General features: G+C 44.0%; 1 protein-coding gene across 7 annotated transcripts in view; it reads left to right on the forward strand.

Annotated features, from left to right (window-relative positions):
• The window catches only part of LOC310639146 (uncharacterized protein), a 35,209-nt gene extending 28,917 nt beyond the window's left edge, over positions 1 to 6,292 (forward strand). For all 7 annotated transcript variants that reach the window (XM_083360611.1, XM_083360614.1, XM_083360616.1 and 4 more), the window contains 4 exons: positions 2,362 to 2,499; positions 4,311 to 4,451; positions 4,699 to 4,836; positions 5,188 to 6,292. In XM_083360611.1, coding sequence (XP_083216737.1) covers positions 2,362 to 2,499; positions 4,311 to 4,451; positions 4,699 to 4,836; positions 5,188 to 5,446 — 676 coding nt within the window. In that variant the 3' untranslated portion in view covers positions 5,447 to 6,292. The remainder of the gene's footprint in view (positions 1 to 2,361; positions 2,500 to 4,310; positions 4,452 to 4,698; positions 4,837 to 5,187) is intronic.
• Positions 6,293 to 19,908: the final 13,616 nt, after the last annotated feature.

Genomic DNA, 19,908 nt, shown 5'->3' on the forward strand with positions numbered 1-19,908 from the left:
CCTTCATGGAAGATTCTTTTGGGTTGCCTTGAGACTTCCCCAGCTTTTTGGAAGATGGTGCCTCTGTTTTGCGTGGAGGGGCTTTCGAATGACATTCTGCAGCACGGTGGCCCTCTCTCCCGCAATTGAAACATCCCTTTGATTTTTTAGCCGTGGCCGGTGGGTTTTCCCCCTCACGTGTTTGCTCGAGTGGCGGGCGGCCCCATGGTTTTCCTCTGCGTTGTCTTTTCAATAGGTCTATTTCCACTTCCTCTGCCAGGACATACCAGTCATCGAGATGGTAGGGGTCTCCTCGAGGCAGGCAAGCGTCATACAGGTCGTAGTTTAGACCGTCTTTGAAATGGCTGAGGAGGATGTCTTCTGCCCAGTTCAGCTTGCTGGCGATGGCTCGGAATTCTTGGGTATATTCGGCCACTGTTCTCCTGCCCTGCCTCACCGTCTTGATTCTCTCCCGGGCCTTCCGGTCAGCCAAAGGGTCCTCAAATCGTCGCCTCAAGGATGACATGAATCGGTTGAAGTCGTTGAGTTCTGGGGCGTTGGAGTCATGCAGGTTCACCACCCAGTCTGCGGCCGTCCCGTCCAGGGCAGATTGCACAATTCGGATGCGTGTTTTCTCACTGGGGATGTCCCGTCCGTACTCTTCCATGTAGCTGAGGACTTGGGTTAGGAAAAATCCCAGTCGTGATGGCTCCCCCTTGAATTTTGCTTCCAGGGGTGGGAATCTTTGGCTGGATCGTTGTCTGCGCCGCAGAGTGTATCGCTCCTCATCTCGATCCCCATCTGTGGGTCTGGGGGGGGTACCGCTGAGTCAGCGGCTCCTGTTCCATTGGACAGCCCTGGGGTTTCAGGTGTTGGGTTCCTTCCGTTACCCCTCCAGTTGCAACCCCAGGTGTTGTGGTTTCCAGCTCTCTCCTCCCTTAGTGAGCTCAGGGTTGTTTTAATCAAGTCAATAGCTTTTTCCAGAATCCGCTCTTCCTCACTGGCGTGCAGGGAGTTCTCCATCTCTTGTTTCCATTCCGGTTGGTGGTCGCTCCGTCTCAGGGTCACTTCTCTCGAAGCCTTTTCCCACTCACTTTTCCTTCCAACGCCCATCGACCACCGGGGTTTTTGTTCGTGCTGCTCCGCCGTTTCCTCCCAGGAGGAATAAGATGCCTCAGCTTCCCAATGTTTCTGGGAGTTCGGCTGGGGGGAAGGCTCCTTCTCCGTGGGGCTTTCTTCCCTTCTTGCTTCATCGTCAGACATCATATTTATTTGCAAAATCCCCCGGTAAGGTTCTTCTTCCCGGGTTGACTTTCGTTGGAAGCCCTGTCTAATGTCAGGACCCACCCCAAACCACGTCTTAGGAAGACAAAAACTCTTGGAGCCAGGGTTTTAGTCCAAAAGAAATCTTTACTATGACATGCTTGGTTGTAGGAAATGAGACAGGGCTTAATATTTCCACGATGTAAACCCTTATAAAGAGTTCCCGGTTTAACCCCCCTTAATCCCCATTTGGTCAGTCCCCCCCATCCTTCCTCTCGTATCATCCATCTCGTGGGAAAGAGGAAGTTAGGACCCTTTTGTTTATTGCTGTCTACCCTGACAAAACCCAGATGCTAGCCCCCCCTTTTGTTTCCCCAGTTCAAAAGGCTTCTCCTTTCCTTTGAAATGCCTATTGCCGGTTCAATACACATCTATCCTCTTCTCTTCGGGAGATGACAGAATCCATGGGATAATGTTTGAAACATTCCATTTATGAATATGATATAAATGGATTCTGACATACAGATTGGTGTAAACTGTGAATTAAGCCAATTCTGGATTAATGAAGCGGAATGAAAGCAGCATGGGGAAGGACACTGCTTTGAATGTTGAAGAGCGTTTTGGTAAATTTGACAACTTTCTCCTCACAACAGAAGGGAAATGATGAAAATTATATTCTAGTAAAACTTGGAAAATAAGCTAGGAATAGCAACAGTTGAATTTGTTTTTTAAACAAATCCTCTCGTAATGACTGCCAATTGTATTAATACTTTTCTTATCTCACGCTCCCTCATAAACAAGATACTGCCTTAATCACTGAGGAAGAAATCTGTTGGATGTTTTGACAGGCATTTGTGAGAAATGAGAACTTTCCCCTTCTCCTACATCCATAACTTTATTTTGCTTCTAGAAATCATTTTGAATTGATTTATGCCTTTCGTGGAATGTATACGAAAAATAAAAACAAATGGTTAAAGCATTATTTCCTTTATATGTACGTACAACCCCCAGACCCATGAAGGTATTTTTTACTTTTTATATTTTTAACTGAAGAAAAAGGTTGATAATTCAAGTAAAAAACCTAAGCGGGTTAATTTCTCTGTTTTTCATAATTTACAGAAAGACAATGGAAATTTCAAAGCTGTTGATGGAAAAAGAGGAGCTTGAATTAAAAAATCAGGAGCTCATAAACAAAAATCTCCAACTGACCAAAGAAAAAGAGGAACTCTGCGCAGAATATGAAGAAAAGTTGAGGAAGTAAGAAATGTTTAGAAAGCAAAGCTGACTTTCTCTTCCAGAATTTCATATTAAATTCTCCTTAGCTCCTTCCTCTGGTCGTACTTTACACAACATTCTGGGATGAATTATGTTGCCTGGAAAAATGTTAGGGAAAAGCAAAAATGACTCTTTTTAAAGCATTATCTAGTGCCTTTTTCTGACCTCAGCAAGGCCTTGTTACTTTAAAGATTTTCACTTTTAGAGACTTTGTGTTTTATTAAAGCAATAGCAAGAGAAGAGATCACTGGGTCCCAGATGGGTATTAAACATCACAAATCTGTTCACAGGGAATGTTTGTGGCCCAATCACCTATGTTTAGGAATCCTTGGTTTTATCTCCCACCTACTAGTGTGGTTTCCAATCACGCCAGGTCCAGGCTTCCACTTTGTTCTTTATTTCAACCCTCACAAATTCAATCTCATCCATCATTCTGTACACATCAGAAACTTTGCTTCTGGAATTTTTTTTTTATTGAAAGGTTTTACAATATATTTTTGAATACAAAAAACCCCCTCCCCTCTCCCCAACACCCCTCCCCTCCCCCCTCCCCGACTTCCCAGAGCTGAATACAGGGTATAATAATACAAACAAGCATAATCTAAAATATGCGAACAACAATAATAAAACATTAAATTCTATCACACTTTAACTCTCCATAGTCAAAATATTAATAAAATAACTACTAACTAATTATACGTCATAAAAATCCGCTACTTATTCAAATGCTAAATGATACTTTTTAGTCCCATATTTATTCTGAATATATTCAATCCATCTTCTCCATTCCACAATGTATCTCTGTTGCGATTGATCTTTCAAATATGCTGAAATCTTTGCCATTTCCGCCAAGTTAGAAACTTTCAAAGTCCACTCTTCTATAGTCGGCAGTGCTTCCTTCTTCCAATATTGTGCTACTAAAAGTCTCGCTGCCGTAATTAAATTCAACATCAACTTTGTATCTACAACAGTAGTATCTGTAATAATACCCAATAAAAACAATTGCAGAGAAAACTTTATCCTTTTCTTAAATATCTTTTGCATATTCCACCAAATTTTAATCCAAAAAGCTTTAACCTTTTTACAAGTCCACCATATATGAAAATACGTTGCATCCTCACAGCCACACCTCCAACATTTGGGCTGGCAGTTCGGATACATACTTGCTAATTTTTTAGGGTCTAAGTGCCACCTATAAAACATTTTATAAACATTCTCTCTTAAATTTTGGGCCTGTGTAAATTTTACATTTCTAACCCAGATCTTTTCCCAAGTGTCCATTGTGATAACTTCTTGAAAATTCTGGGCCCACTCTTCTGGAAATTGTTTTGAATTGGCTTGTGCCTGTTCCAGTATGTAAGAGAAAAAAGAAAAAAAATGTCTTTAAGATCTGAAGATTCCTTGGTGATAATAATGGATTGTCAAATGCTAGATACTGAAAGGACAACCATTAACTTGTACTAATCAAACTCCTAAATATAGCAATCTTAACTTTAATGCTGAAGGAGCTAATCAAACCCCTTTAGAATATAACAGAGGTAGATTTACTGCTTCATCACTTTTACTGAGCATTTCCAAAGTACCCAGTAAATAATTGCAGCATTTGTTCCTGTAAGAAGAGCTTGGTAGCTGTTTTAATACAAATAGCAAAAACTACATTAATTAAAATTATAAAAATTGTATTGTAAAGAAAATATCAGTTATTTCAATTAGTTTTAATTTTAAACAAGTTTTATGAGTCAAATAAAAAACCCTAAGTGGGCTAATTTCCCTCTGCTCTTGATATTTTACAGAAAAAGTAGTTCAGATGAGTCTGTACAACTAGAGAACCTCCGACAAGAGTATCAGAGTGTCAACCGCAAGTGTCTGAAATACAGTGAAGAAAGAAAAGATCTCCTAAGAGAAATTAATGACCTTAACGATGAACTTTATAGGTAAGAAATACGTATTTACATAGCAATCCTGACGTTTTCTTTCAAATTCAGATTTATTTGTTGGAGCCCTGAGCCCAGATATAATGGATAAAAGAAATATTCCATTCTTTTATATCTATGTATTAGTGAATAAGAGAAGAGCAACAGATATAATGGAATGTAAAAATAATTAAGAATGTAGTTACGCTTAATAATTCAAGGAAAAAATCACGTGGGCTAATTTCTCTCTGGTCCTTGTAACTTACAGAAAGACAACATTGATTTCAAAAATGTCATCAGAAAATGAAGAGCTCCGAATGAAGGCTGAGATGCTCGTGTTCAAAAATGTTGAACTAACTGATGAGAAAGAGATGCTCTGCAGAGCGTATGAGGAAAAACTGTGCAGGTGAGGAATTTGTTAGATAGCCACCATGAATTCCTGTTCCAGAATTTCATTATAATTTCTCTTTAACTTAGAAATCTTGGAAAGACCTTAAATTCCCCTTAACTTAGGGGGGGAGGAACGAATTAGGATTCATTACACTTTTACATATACAAATCTAAGAGTTAGTCAGGAAGGTATCTATAGGAGAGATCTTTCAACCCCCAACCCCCCGCTGCCCAACAATATTTATATACTACAGTGAGTTTCCTGATAAATCAGGAAATCATCAGTTATAAATCAGTTCCAATTATTTTTAACTAAGAATGCTTTGTTGTTGGTGCACATTCACATCTAACCACCTGATTTTTCTAGAGAGAAGCAACTGAGGAAGGGCTGCTGCATGTCATCGATGGACAACCCCCAGATGGTATCATCTAATAGCAGCGAATACAAAAGTGGCTCTGTGAGTGCCTGCCAAACAAGTGCAGTCATTATGGAAGACGACTCAGAAGCTCTTCAAAAAATGAAGCCTCAAATGGTTCCCTTCGTCCAGTGCAATTGTGATTATCTAGACCATGGTCTGCATTACCTGTATGAAGAGCTACTGGCAAGTGATAAACTGCACCTCTGAAGAACTGCGAAAAATAGGAGGTGGAGCCAGCTTTCAAGCAGAATGGCTGTGCTGAGATGAGCATGCGGATTTCACAGCCATTTTTCTAAAACAAAAAGGATAAACTGTAATTGATCTGAGAGCTTAGACCAATAAGAATTAATTGAACATAACCCATTGTATGATTGAATTGGAACAGGCTAACTAGCAACAAAAGGTTGAATGCCCAAGGAGGGTGAGAAAATTTATTTACTTTTCTTCTGGAATACAATAATATCTATAACTGTTAAGGGACTGACTGTAAAATGTGGTCTTTATTGCTAATGAACTGAATACTTATTACATTATTTAGGCAATTTAATGGTTATATTATTGTTACATGCTACTATATAGATAAATTAGGACAGTAGTGGAATATAAACACTTGAAATTGATTAATATTGATTATTGTATATTAGAAGTGTCAGTGTTATAGGTTTCATATTGTATTTGCAACAAAATATATTATTGTTTTTTAATGTAAATTTTATTGGTTTTTATAAGGGGGGAGGGAAATGCGGAGATGGGGTGCGGGGTTGGGATAGAGGGAAAGTTAAGGGAGGGGTTGGTATTTCCCCCAATTACATTCAATATTCAGCAAATAGCATATTGTCTGGGTTGATATACATCAATAAAAGTTGTAAGAATAATGATTGATAACAATAATAATAATAATAAAAATTATAGTAATGTTAAATTTTCAATCAATTTTTCTTAGTAAAATAAGGTCAAAAAATAAGTATCACGTTCCTTTCTCTCTAATTCGTTTGTCTAGCCATTGATAAAATTTATTCCAAGTTCTATAATAAACAAAATGCTCTTTTTCTTTAATCTCTAAAGTTAATCTATCCATTTCTTCACAAACTAGTATTTTCTTGATAAGCATTTCTTCAGTTGGTCAACTCTCATTTTTCCAGTATTGGGCATACATAATTCTCACTGCTGTTAATACATGTAGTATTAAATACTGAGTCTCTTTATCATAATTGGGATCTATCATTCCTAACAAAAACAATTCAGGCTTAAATTCTATTTCTTTTGTAACAATCTTCTCCAAACACAAATGTATTCTTAAGCAAAACCTTTTAGCTTTAGAACATGTCCACCAGAGATGATAATAGGTACCTGCAGTGCTTTTTTTCTAACAAAAAAAAGTTGCTGGAACTCTCATCTTGGCGGGCACAGGAGTCAGGAGAGGCGGTGCTGCTGCAGTCATGGGCTGTCCCTGAGGCCGGAGCCAGCATGGCTGGTGCTGTGGGAGCAGCGGGGCCCACTCTATACAGCGGGGCTGCATGGAGTGGGAGGTGGAGGCGGTGCGGGTCAGGCAATGCAGAGCGGCCACTTAGGCACAAAGGACGAGGCGACAGTGGTGCAGGTCCAGCACCGGGTAGGCCACCAGCCTGGCTGACACGGGTGAGCACAAGGAAGGAGTGCACATGGATTCCACAGAACCCACCTCCTTTCTTACTTACCTAGTTGAGATGGTGTAGTTGGGCAGCAGGGAGGGATGCAAAGTTCCTGCCATCTCACCTTCACTGCAGACAACTTGCCAGTGCAACATTTGCCTGCTGGGTCTTTTGGCGCACACAGTAGCAATTCCTATTGGCTTTCGAAAGGCAATAGGCTTTCAAAAGCCAACAGAGGGAGTAGCATAGCTTGTGCAAATGTTTATTTTGTGTGTGTGCAAAAAAAGGTGCTGGAATGCCATTCTGAGTGTTCTATGAGAAAAAAAAGCCCTGCTTTTATGGTTTTTTTTAAATTCCATTTATATCCCACCCTTCTCCGAAGACTCAGGGCGTCTTACAAGCTTAGCAGTAGCCTTCATTCTATGTATATGCCTGCTTATTAGGGCTTTCGCCCCCCCCCCAAGCAGCATTATTACAAAGTCAGCTTAATTGCCCCCAACAATCTGGGTCCTCATTTTACCTACCTCGGAAGGATGGAAGGCTGAGTCAACCTTGAGCCTGGTGGGATGCTAACCTGCACTAATTGCAGGCAGCTGGTGTTACTTAAGGAGGCATTAGCCCACTGCTCCACCAATCTTATGATTTTAAAAATATATTTTTTTTTAAAGTTGCCTCAAACCTCGCCATGTGGATTGCATACAAATATTATATAATTGGTAAATAAAGGTAGAACATATGTTAAATATACATCAAATGATAATATGCTTCTCTAGAAGCTCAATTCTTGCTCAATGACAGACCAAGGAGTGAACTTGGAAAGACCAGAGGAAAATCTAGAAGAGGTCTGTGCAACTTGTAGAAGGGAAAGGCCCACACTGATAAATTAAAAATCTTTGTGGTCTGCAAAGGAATGCTGGTGGGCTAATCAATGATTTGGTGACTAGAGGAGAATCTACAGTGTTGGAGCTCATGGTCGTGGTAAGCCATGGAGGCACTAGGCAACATGACTTTCAGGACAGTGGTGGTGACTTTTTTACTTTTTTTTTTTAAAAAAAAGTGTGCTCTCTCCAAAGGTGCTTGGTAGGCTGCATGTACAGGCCTGGTCTAGAATTTATCCAACTATCTAGAGCAGGCATGTCAAACTCGCGACATCATGTGACATCGCACAATGTATCACACTTTTCCCCATTGCCGGCAATGGGATGGGTGCGGTTTTGTTGTGACGCATCTGGCCCGCGGGCCAACTGTTTGACATGCCTGATCTAAAGAAATCCATTTCTTACATTGCAAAGGGCTCTTCACATGGTTTTATTTTTTTGTGCAAAAAGGATTCTAAATTAATTGAGTCATGTCCTGGTGTGAAGTCTGATAGCTTGAGTTGAAGAGCCTATAAAATCTCAAATGACTCCAGTTGTTTTGTTCAAGTATGCTAATCTTCTAAGGTAAATATTATTTATACTATATAATATCCATATGAGCACCTCAGTAGCATATTGAAGTTGTATCAAGTGTGGTGGGCTTCATAATTTGTTGACTGAAAAAATCACCATGCCATATGTATACATGCCACTCCACAGGCTTCTAGTGTACTCTTTATACACTTATGATTGTGTATCATCTGACCCATCCACTGCGATAATCAAGTTCGCAGATGATACAACTGTGGTGGGTCTTATTACAAATGGGGATGAGACAGCATATAGGGCGGAGGTACAAAAGCTATCCATATGGTGTAGTAACAACAACTTGCACCTAAACATCGGCAAGACGAAAGAGATGGTGTTAGACTTCCGGAGAAAAAAGGAGGAACCTGCCCCACTTTACATCAGGGAGGACTGTGTAGAGAGAGTTTCCTCCTTTAAATTTCTGGGAGTCTACCTCTGTGAAGATCTGACCTGGAAAGTTAACACAACCCAGGTGGTTAGAAAGGCCCAACAGAGGCTTCACTTTCTTAGGGTCTTGCGGAAGAACAGGGTAGAACAACAGCTAATGACCCTCTTTTACCGGTCTACTATAGAGAGCGTCCTCTCGTATGGTATTGTGGTTTGGTATGCTGGTCTGACAGCCGCAGACAGGAAAGTATTACAGAGGGTAGTGAGCACAGCACAAGACATTGTGGGCTGTTCCCTGAAACCACTGGATGACATCGCCAGGGCTTGTTGCCTTGGAAGAGTGAGGAAGACTCTCAGGGATGACTCACACCCTGGACGGTATCTCTTTACTCTCCTACCATCCGGTAGGAGATACAGGAATATAGCCATCCGTACCAACAGGTTGAAAAATAGCTTTTATTTGTGGGCTGTTAGGCTTTTAAATGGGACATAATCTTATGCAGAATTGACTTGGGAGGCCGGTGTGTGGTGTAGTTGGTTCACATGGTGTGGTAGGATGGAGGGTTTGTTGTCACTGTGTGTTGGGGGGAGAGAGCACGGGGGGAGGCTCAGCTAATCTCAATGTACACATGTTGTACTTTGACAATAAAGGTTTATTATTATAATTATTATTATTATTATAATTATAAGAAAGCTCCGTGGAAATGGACTAACTTACATGCAAACAGTTTCCAGGACTTTAAAGCACTATTGTCAGAAAAGTCCACTGTAACTCACTATAAAGAGTCTAAACCAGTTTGTCTTGCATGTGATGCATCTCCCTATGCGGTGGGGGCAGTTTTAAGTCACTTAGAAAAAAATGGAACACAGGTTCCTGTAGCATTTTACTCAAGGACATTGTCCTCTGCTGAGTGCAATTATGCTCAGATTGACAAAGAGGCCCTAGCCATCGTTGCTGGAATAAAATTTCCATGACTATTTATATGGCAGAGACTTCACAGTCTTTCTTTACAGATCACAAACCTCTGTTGGGACTTTTCACAACAGACAAACAAACCCCCAACATACTTTCTCCAAGAATGCTGACATGGTCTATTTTTCTATCTGCATGCACTTTTAAATTGATTCACAAAGCGGGCAAAGAAATGGGCCATGCTGATGGCCTCAGCAGTTTACCACTGCCACTATTGGAACCAGATCCAGCTCCAGATGCTAGAATACTGTCCATACAGGACCTACCTGAATTCCCCATCCATGCGGAGGACACTGCTGCTGAAACTGCCACAGATAGAGCACTTAGTAGAGTATTGTCATGGGTATACACGGGCTGGTTGGATAAAAGCCCAGGTTCTGAATTTCAGAACTATTTTGTCAGAAGGCATGAATTATCTGCCCGCAAGGGGTGCATTTTATGGGGAAATAGAGTCATAATTCCCACTTCCCTAAGAGACAGGGTTTTACAGTCATTATATGAAGGCCATCCAGGAATTGTCAGAATGAAAGCTTTAGCTAGAAGCTACCTTTGGTGGCCTGGTCTTCATAAGGACATTGAGGCACAAGTCCATGGTTGTTGTAGATGTCAGCAATCGAGGCCTGAAATGCCACAGGCTGCAGTTCATAGGTGGGATGAAACGCACACTCCCTGGTCTAGAATTCACATAGACTATGCTGGTTGCTTTCAAGGACAACTCTTCCTAATAGTTTTGAATAGTCACTCCAAATGGCTGGAGATAATTCCAGTTCCTAACATGACTACTTCTAGGACCATCCAGGTGCTGAGAAAACTCTTTGCCACACATGGGTTGCCAGATGTCTTAGTATCAGACAATGGGGCCCAATTCACTGCTGCAGAATTTCAGGCTTTCCTTAGAGCTAATCTCATCAGACATGCAATGTCTGCGCCTTTTCATCCATCTTCTAATGGCCAAGCTGAACGCATGGTGAGGACAACGAAGGGGTCACTCAAGCGCATTGTAACAGGTGACTGGCATCACAGATTGGCAGATTTTCTACTCTGCCAGCTTTCTATGCCCTGCACTGCTACAGGCAAAAGTCCTGCAGAACTACATTGGGGAAGGTGATTGATCACTAAACTGGACAAGTTGCATCCAGCTAGAGTGGCAGCAGAAGCCTCTTGACCAAAACCGCCTAGGGGGCTGCAAATGGGCAATTGGGTTTGGGCCAGGAACTATGGTCATGGGAATCTGTGGGTTCCTGGTCAAATTACCAATGCATCTGGGCCCCTGTCTTATGAAGTGGGGTTGGAGGGAGGGCGAATTGTCAGATGCCACATTGATCAACTCAGAAAACAGTTTCCAGAATGGCCATTAAGTGAGGACTGTATCATAAGTCCCTCCCAAGATCCTCATACTTGCGGCCAAGCTAGTCCTCACATGGACTCTCAGGACTTTTCCTTCATAACTGAGAAGGAACCAGAGGGAGAAGTGGGGAGTCCAGAAATGCAACATGGATCCCCTAAAGGAGCAAGCCAACTGGACTTCAGCAACCTCTGTGCCTACTCTGCTGATCAGTCTGACTCTGGGGTGGGCCAACCTGGAGAGGCCAGCCAGAGAGCATCTAATCCCCTTGATTCAGGAACACCAAGGGACACAGGTCTACCCAGCCCTCTGAGCAAGCTGGTAGACACAAAGTGACTGGAACTCCCAGACGTTCCACTAGGGCACACAAGTCTCCTTCTCATCTTGCTGATTACATTGTAAAATAAAGAGATATAATACTGTTGTATTGCAACTTGCCACTGTACTACAGAAACTAGCGTTATGATGTTAACGATTTGGCGTGCTGTCAATGAAGGCCTATTCATTCAGGTGCTATGATGTTAACGGTCTAGTGTGCTGTCAATGAAGCCTATTCAGTCAGACGTTGTTAATTAACATTGTAAGCCAGGGGTGTCAAACTCAATTTCATTGAGGGCCACATCAGCATTACGGTTGCCCTCGGGGGGCCGGGAGGGCGTGGCCAGGTGGGCATGGCCGGGTGGGCGTGGCCAGCTCAATGCTGCTCACTCAGCGCAGCTTACTCAATGAAAGAAAGTTGGCAGCAGTGCCCCTGAGGGGCAGGCAGGGTGGCAAAAACAGTTTTTAGCGCTCAGCTCTACTATACCAGCAAATCAAGCAATCACACCAGGGTTACCCTTGTAGGTAGGTGCACTTGAAGCAACGTGTCAAAAACTTAACCCCCCCTAAAAAAGTTTTCACACTTATGACCGTTGCAGCATCCCCAGGGTCATGTGATTTACATTCGGATGCTTGGCAATCGATTCATATTTATGATGGTCATATTGTTCCAGGGTCATGTGATCGCCTTTTGCAACCTTCTGAGAAGCAAAGTTAGTGGGGAAACCAGATTCACCTAACAATCATGTTACTAATTTAATTTCTCTCTCTCCTTCTCTTTCTCTCCCTCTCTCCCCCTCCCTCTTTCTTTCTCCTCTCCTTCTTTCTCTCTCTCCCTTTCCTTCTTTCCCTATTTTTCTCTTTCCCTCTATTTCTCCCTTTCTCTCTCTCCGTTTCCCTCCCTTTTTCTCCTTCTCCCTCTCTATTTTTCTCTTTCCCTCTATTTCTCCCTCTTCCTCTATTTCCCTCCCTCTTTCTTTCTCCTTGTCTCTCTCCCTTTCTTTCTCTCCCTCTTTCTCTCTCCCTCTATTTCCCTCCCTTTCTCCTTCTCTCTCTCCCTCTTTCCCTCTTTTTCTCCCTCTTCCTCTATTTCCCTCCCTCTTTCTCCTTCTCTCTCTCCCTTTCTTTCTCTCCCTCTTTCCCTCTATTTCCCTCCCTTTCTTTCTGCTTCTCTCTCTCCCTTTCTCTCCCTCTCTATTTTTCTCTTTCCCTTTATTTCTCCCTCTTCCTGTTTCCCTCCCTCTTTCTTTCTCCTTGTCTCTCTCCCTTTCTTTCTCTCCCTCTTTCTCTCTCCCTCTATTTCCCTCCCTTTCTCCTTCTCTCTCTCCCTCTTTCTCTCCCTCTCTATTTTTCTCTTTCCCTCTATTTCTCCCTCCTTCTCTGTTTCCCTCCCTCTTTCTTTCTCCTTCTCTCTCTCTATTTTTCTCTCCCTCCCTCCCTCTCCCATTGTCCCTTCCTTCTTTCCTTCCTTCCTTCTTCCTTCCTTCCCTCCCTCTCTGTCCTTCCCTCTCCGCGTTAGAGCAGTACCTACGGAGGCAGCCCTGCGGCCCGGCTTTCTCTTGCAGAAGGCAGACTGAAACGGAGCAAGGAATGCAAATCGCCCGATCTCGCGCTTCAGCGATCTCCTCTTCTCGGTTTCAGTTTCTTTTGCTACAAGACAAAGCAGGCTGAAACGGAGCGAGGGAATCTCCCTTGCTTTGTTTCAGCCTGCTTTCTCTTGTAGCAAGTGAAGCTGAACCCGAGCAGAGGAGATCCTAGGAGCGCGAGATCGGCCGATTCACATTACTTGCTCCACTTCAGCCTGCCTTCTGCAAGAGAAAGCCAGGCCGCAGGGAGATTGCAGGAGCCAATTGCAATCTCCCTTGCTTTCACTTGCGGAGGTTGGGGCTGGCCTGGGCATCTCTCCCCCTCACCGGCTGGGTGTTGTTCGTCCTCCCCCCCCCCGCATCCCACCTCACTCCCTCCTACCTCCTCCTCCTCCACTTTTTTTTTGGAGCCGCAGGAGACTAATAAGATGCAAATAGTGCTGGGTTCCACCAGCCCACGTGCACTTGCCTCCTACTGAGCAAGTGCTCAGCCGGGCCGGCGCCAAGGTGGTGGGGGCCGGACCTTTGTAATTTCTGGGAGAGTTGTGCGGGCCGGATTCAATCATGTGGCGGGCCGTTTGTGGCCCGCGGGCCTTGTGTTTGACATGTCTGTTGTAAGCTATATGGGTTTTTTCCCTATTACTATTATTAAGATTGTTTTGATAAGGAGTCTTGAAAATTGCATTAAGACTAACTTGTGTCTGATCTAAGAGGGGAGGGGTGTTATGTATTGGGCTCATTAGTAATATCACGTGGGTTGCTGGAGCAGCTAATGGCTCTCCAGCAACCCAAACTACAAGTCTCCAGTGCTGTTATTGGCTATCCCTAGGTGGCAATGGTTGCTTCAAACCTACTGGCTGCTGCCTAGGGCCTAGACTATATATTGCAGCTAGTTACAGCCATTTCCTCAGTTCTGATACTGCAAGCAATAAACCATGAGTTTTCCTGAACTCACTTGCCTCGTCTTCATTCCTGTGCCATAGAACCCGCTACACTGTTCTGTACCAGCCTGCTACCGGCCCTGCAGAAAAGGCAGGGACAACCCCTTTTACAAGAAGGCAAGAGGCTGGAATTACGCCTGCCAAATTTATTGCTACAAAAACAAATAGAACAAGACACGAACCAAGAAACAGGAGCTTTTCAAGCGGTTGCCTTCAGCAAACCAGCCCTCCCACGCATTCCCCCTTAAATACAGTTCAGGGTGTGGCTTCTCTCTGCCTCCTTCTGAGGAGCCCCATTGCCTTCCTCTGTTTACTCCTGATTGACTGCCTCCTGCGTCGGGCGTCCTTGAACAGGGCCAGCTGTGGGTCATCTTCTTCCACGCTGTCAGGCTCACACAGCTGGGTCTGCGTCGTGACCAGATGAGAGGGGCCTGGCTGAGGGCTCTCATCAAGCTGTCCAATCCCCTCAGCAAGCTCTTCAACACCCCCCTCCTCCTCATCCTCTGAGTCATCCGACCCAACTGCCGAACCCACAGGCTGACCCTGAATCACAACACTATCCCGCACCGCAGGGCCCTTCCCCCGGGTCTGCCGATCCGGATGCGGTCGGGATGGAAATTGTTCATGAAAAGCGGTCACCAATGCAGGGGCATGAACGGCGGTCGCGTCTTCCCAGGTGAAGTCCTCTGGTCCATAACCTTTCCATTCAATCAGGTACTGGAAACGACCTTTCAGCCAATGGGAATCCCTGATGCTGGCGACCTCGTACTCGGGGGTGCTGCCTCCATCACGAGGTCCTGATGGGGGAGGTTCCGCTCGGCGGAGTGGACAGGCCGGTTGCTCGGGGACCAACAGAGACTGATGAAAGACTGGGTGCACACGCAAGGAACGTGGCAGAGTTAAGCGATAGGCGATCGGATTGATGACAGCCTCGACTGGGAACGGTCCTAAATATCAGTGATCTAACTTTCTCACCGGCCGTGTTGACGGTAGGTTCCTGGTGGACAACCAGACCCGATCTCCCACCGATAGTGGAGGCGTATCCCTTCTTGACCGATCAGCAAACCTTTTGTAATCGGCCTTGGCCTTCTCTAACTAACGTCGCACCAATCGATGGATCGCCTGTAACTCTGCCATGAAGTCATTCGCTGCCGGCTCTGGTGAGTCCATGGGAGAAAGGGGGAAAAACCGGGGGTGATATCCCACATTGGCCAAGAACGGTGTCATCTGTGTGGAGGTGTGCTGCGAATTGTTAAATGCAAACTCAGCTATGGTCAGATAGTCCACCCAATTGTTTTGCTGCAGATTAACGTAGCAGCGCAGATATTGTTCCAGGATACCAATGACCTTCTCGGTTTCCCCGTCAGTTTGAGGATGATGTGCGGACAAGAGGCAAATCTTGATATCCAACGCATGCATCAACTCCTGCCAGAAGCGGGCTGTAAACTGGGGCCCCCTATCAGAGATGACTCTATCAGGGAGGCCGTGCAGCCGAAACACCTGCTGAATGAACATACGACTAGTGGCGCGGGCTGACGGTAAGCCGCGACAGGGGATGAAGTGCGCCATCTTGGTCAGCATGTCCACCACCACATACACTGTCGTAAAACCAGAGGATGGGGGTAAATCTGTCAGAAAGTCCATGGACACAGCCCCCCAGGGTCTTTTGGGTGTCGGCAAGGGCTGCAGTAATCCAGGCGGGGCCCCTGTCGCTGACTTGGCCTGCCTGCATGGGATGCAGGAAGTGACATAGGACTGGACGTCGTGTTGGACTCGGGGCCACCAGAAGGTATGGGAGACCAGGTTCAGGGTCTTGAACAGGCCAAAATGCCCCACCGCTGGGTTATCGTGACACTGGCTGAGGATGAGTCCCCTGAGCGGCCCTCCCGGAACGTAGAGCCGGTCATGATAATACAATAGTCCATCCGTGACCGTCCAAGGAGAATCTGGTCCCACCTCCTCCTTCCGCTGAGCCACCCACACCTCCTGCTGCTGTGCCTCCCGGATCCGAGCCCGTATATCAACCAGCTCCCGCACCGCAGCAAAAGGCTCGACGGGGATCACTGTCCTGGGCAGAAGGACAGTCGTCCCCTTCTTCTATTGCCCTCAATCTTTCCCAGCATTAGGCTCTTCTCCAGTGAGTCCTTCCTTCTCATTAGGTGGCCAAAGTATTTGAGTTTTAGCTTCAGGATCTGGCCTTCAGAAGAGCAGTCAGGGTTGATCTCCTCCAGGACTGACCGGTTTGATCGCCTTGCAGTCCAAGGGACTAGCAGGAGTCTTCTCCAGCACCAGAGTTCAAAGGCCTCAATTCTTTGGCACTCAGCCTTTTTTATGGTCCAACTTTCACTGCCATACATTGCAACTGGGAAGACCATAGCCTTGACTATACACACTTTTGTTGACAGGGTGATGTCTCTATAATATGTATTAGTATCACATTATAAATCTTTAGTAAGACCACAGTTGGAATACTGCATCCAGTTTTGGTCACCACATTCCAAAAAAAGATGTTGAGACCTTGGGAAAAGTGCAAAGAGCAACTACGATGATTAACGGACTGGAGACTAAAGCATATGAAGAATGGTTACAGGAGTTGGGTATGGCCAGTCTAGAGAAAAGAAGGAGTAGGGGTGGACATGATAGCAGTATTCCAGTATTTGAGGGGATGCCACAAAGAAGAGGTGGACAACTTGTATTCCAAAGGATCAGAAGGCAAGACAAGAAACAATGAATGGAAACTAATCAAGGAGAGAAGCAACTTAGAACTAAAGAGAAAGTTCCTAATAGTGAGGAGAATTAACCAGGGGAATAGCTTGCCTTCAGACGTTGTGGGTGCTTCATCACTGGAGGTTTATAAGAAAAGACCAGACAGACACCTATCAAAAAATGTATAGGATCTCCCACTTGAGCAGGGGATTGGATTACTAGAAGACCACTAAGGTCCTTTCCAGCTCTATTCGGATTGAAAAACCCTGACAATCTTTTGTTGACATACCATATTTTCCGGCGTATAAGACGACTGGGCGTATAAGACGACCCCCTACATTTCCTGTTAAATTATAGGGTTTGGGCTATACTCGCCGTATAAGACTACCCCTCTTCCACCGCACACCAAATAAAAATTAAAAAACATCAGATTTGATTTTAATATGGTAATTTTAATTCAAATGCTTATGATATGCAGGTGCTTAGTAGGAAAACTCACTTATAAACATAAGGCTGTTTGTCATCAAACATGCAAACATAAAACAGTGCAAGTGGATTAAATAATAATAATAATAATAATAATAATAATAATAATAATAATAATAAGTAGTAGTAGTTGGAGGGGACCTTGGAGGTCATCTAGTCCAACCCCTTGCTAAGGCAGGAAACCCTATACCATTTCAGGCAAATGGCTGTCCAGTCTCTTCTTAAAAACCTCCAGTGTTGGAGCATTCACCACTTCTGGAGGCAGGTTGTTCCACTGGTTAATTGTTCTAACTGTCAGGAAGTTTCTCCTTAGTTCTAGGTTGCTTCTCTCCTTGATTAGTTTCCATCCATTACTTCTTGTCCTGCTTTCAGGTGCTTTGGAGAATAGCTTGACTCCCTCTTCTTTGTGGCAGCCCCTGATTCCAGCAACCATTCCCTATTTTCCTAATTCACTTTTTCACTTTTCCTAATTCACTCTAAAGCTTTCCCTGCGCAGAGCCTTAAGTAACACAAGCTGCCCTCGGATGGTTTCCCCCACAGCTAGCGCATTTTTGGGTGGTTTCTTTGCAGTTGCATCTTGTGCATTTGCTAGTTGTTGGTGTTTTCCGCTGGCTTCCATTGTTGTCGTGCCGCGGTTGCTGTCTTCCTTGTTTTTGATACACGGCATCAATCTCAGCCTCCTCTGCCGCTTCTCCGAACCCACCGTCCACAGCCTCTCCATGATGAATGGAACCGCCTGGGCTGCTGGGTCAAGTTTGATGGGTCGCGTTTACTGCTCCCCCAGCGGCTTCACTGGCCAAGATCTCATCCTGAGCATCTTGTAAAGTGATTGTTGGTCTGGCATATAAGCGCTGCTGCAGTTGCTTGTCTCAGAGCCAACACACCAATTGATCCCGCAACCTTTCTTCTAAATTAGAAAAATTGCACAGGTGCGCGGCTTCCCGTAGAGCTGCAATAAATTCAGAAGCCGTCTCACCTGGACACTGGCACCGTTGGTCGAACTGGCCTCGTCACACCAGTTCGGACATTCACGGCTTGAAATGATTATTCAACTTCTCCACGTCCTTGTATGACACAGTCTCGATCCCTGTCGGTGCACAGAGGCTAATGGCCAGGTTGTGGATCGCGGGGCAGCTCAGGCAGGTCAGGAATGCGCCTTTCTGGATATCATCAGTGATCCGTTAGCCCACAAAAACCCTTCTACCTGGCTCAGGTGTGAAGCCCATCTCTCGGGATGCCACATATTGAATGGCAGCACCTGCCCGTACTGCACCATAGCCATCCTGTTTCTCCGCTTTGCTGACTGCAAGCTCTTGCTTAGCCAGCCAAGGAAGGTTCAGGGGACTGCTTTCCAGGAGAAACAAGATCCCACCTTCGTCGCCACCATTGTGTAGTGGGTTCTTGGCTGCACAGTCAGACAACAGACAAAGGACACAGCATGGCAGCTCTTTATTAGTGGTAGTACAGAAACGAACAAAGGGGTTACCTGTACCCCCTTATATACTTGGCCAGGTGCACTGGCAGCCAATCCCTTATTTGGGTTTTCCCGCCGAGCGCTTACCAGCCAATCCAGTAACAGTAGAGCGCCACCTGATGGTCACTATGAACTGCTGCTATATTTTATTATCCCCATACATAACAGTATCAAGAAATATCCATAGTCCAGTATCACTCTCAGTAACATACTGATTCTGGGGTCAGACATACCAAAGAAGAAGAAAGCCCATTGCAGCATCCAAACAAGTCTCTGATATAGTCTAGATGCAGAAAAAACTAACTCTAGGTAATTCAATAACATTTGTAAGAAAACCTCTAGCTTGGATTCAGTATGGCCAGATACAAGCTAGATGGAAAGATCAGAAAATTGGCATTTCGACAACAGATGAAAATTTAGTAAAACAAATTAGAGATCAAAGTCAAGTGCATATAAGAAGGATATATAATGCATTGATAGAAATAGATTCAGAAACGGATTGTTAAAGATTGTATGATAAAATGGGCCCAGAATATTCAGGAGCCAATAACGACGGATACTTGGGGAAAAAATTGGGTCAGGAATGTAAAATTTACTCAGGCACAAAATTTAAGAGAGAATTTTTATAAAATGTTTTATAGATGGCATTTAGATCCTAAAAAGTTAGCATGTATGTATCCAAATTATCAGCCTAAATGTTGGAGGTGTGGTTGTGAGGACGCAACGTACTACCATATATGGTGGACTTGTAAAAAAGTTAAAGCTTTTTGGATTAAAATTTGGTGGAATATGCAGAAGATATTTAAGAAAAAGATAAGGTTTTCTCCACAGTTATTTCTGTTGGGTATTATTACAGATTGTACCGTTATAGAAACTAAATTGACGTTGAATTTAATAACGGCAGCAAGACTTTTGGTTTCGCAATATTGGAAGAAGGAGGAACTGCCTACTATACTAGAGTAGACTTTAAAAGTTTCAAACTTGGCAGAAATGGCAAAAATTTCAGCATATTTGAAAGATCAATCGCAACAGAGATATATCTCGGAATGGAGAAGATGGATCGATTATATTCAGAATAAATTTCTTTATTTATTTATTTTAAATATGGGACTAAAAATTTCATTTAGCATATGAATGAGTATTAGAATTATAAGATGTATTATTATTTAGTTATGTTTAAGGGGAGTTAAAGTGTGATAGGATTTAAAGTGTAATTATAGATGGTTAGCATATTTTAGCTCAAGCTTGTTAGATGCAATACCCTGTATTCAGCTCTGGAAAGTCATGGGGGAAGGGGGAGGGAGGGGAAGTTTGGGGGGGAGGGGGAGGGGAGGAGTTTATGCTTAAAATGTATTGTAAAACTTTTTAATAAAAAAA

The sequence above is a fragment of the Vipera ursinii genome (assembly GCF_947247035.1).
Source record: "Vipera ursinii genome assembly, chromosome: 3".
NCBI lineage: Eukaryota > Metazoa > Chordata > Lepidosauria > Squamata > Viperidae > Vipera > Vipera ursinii.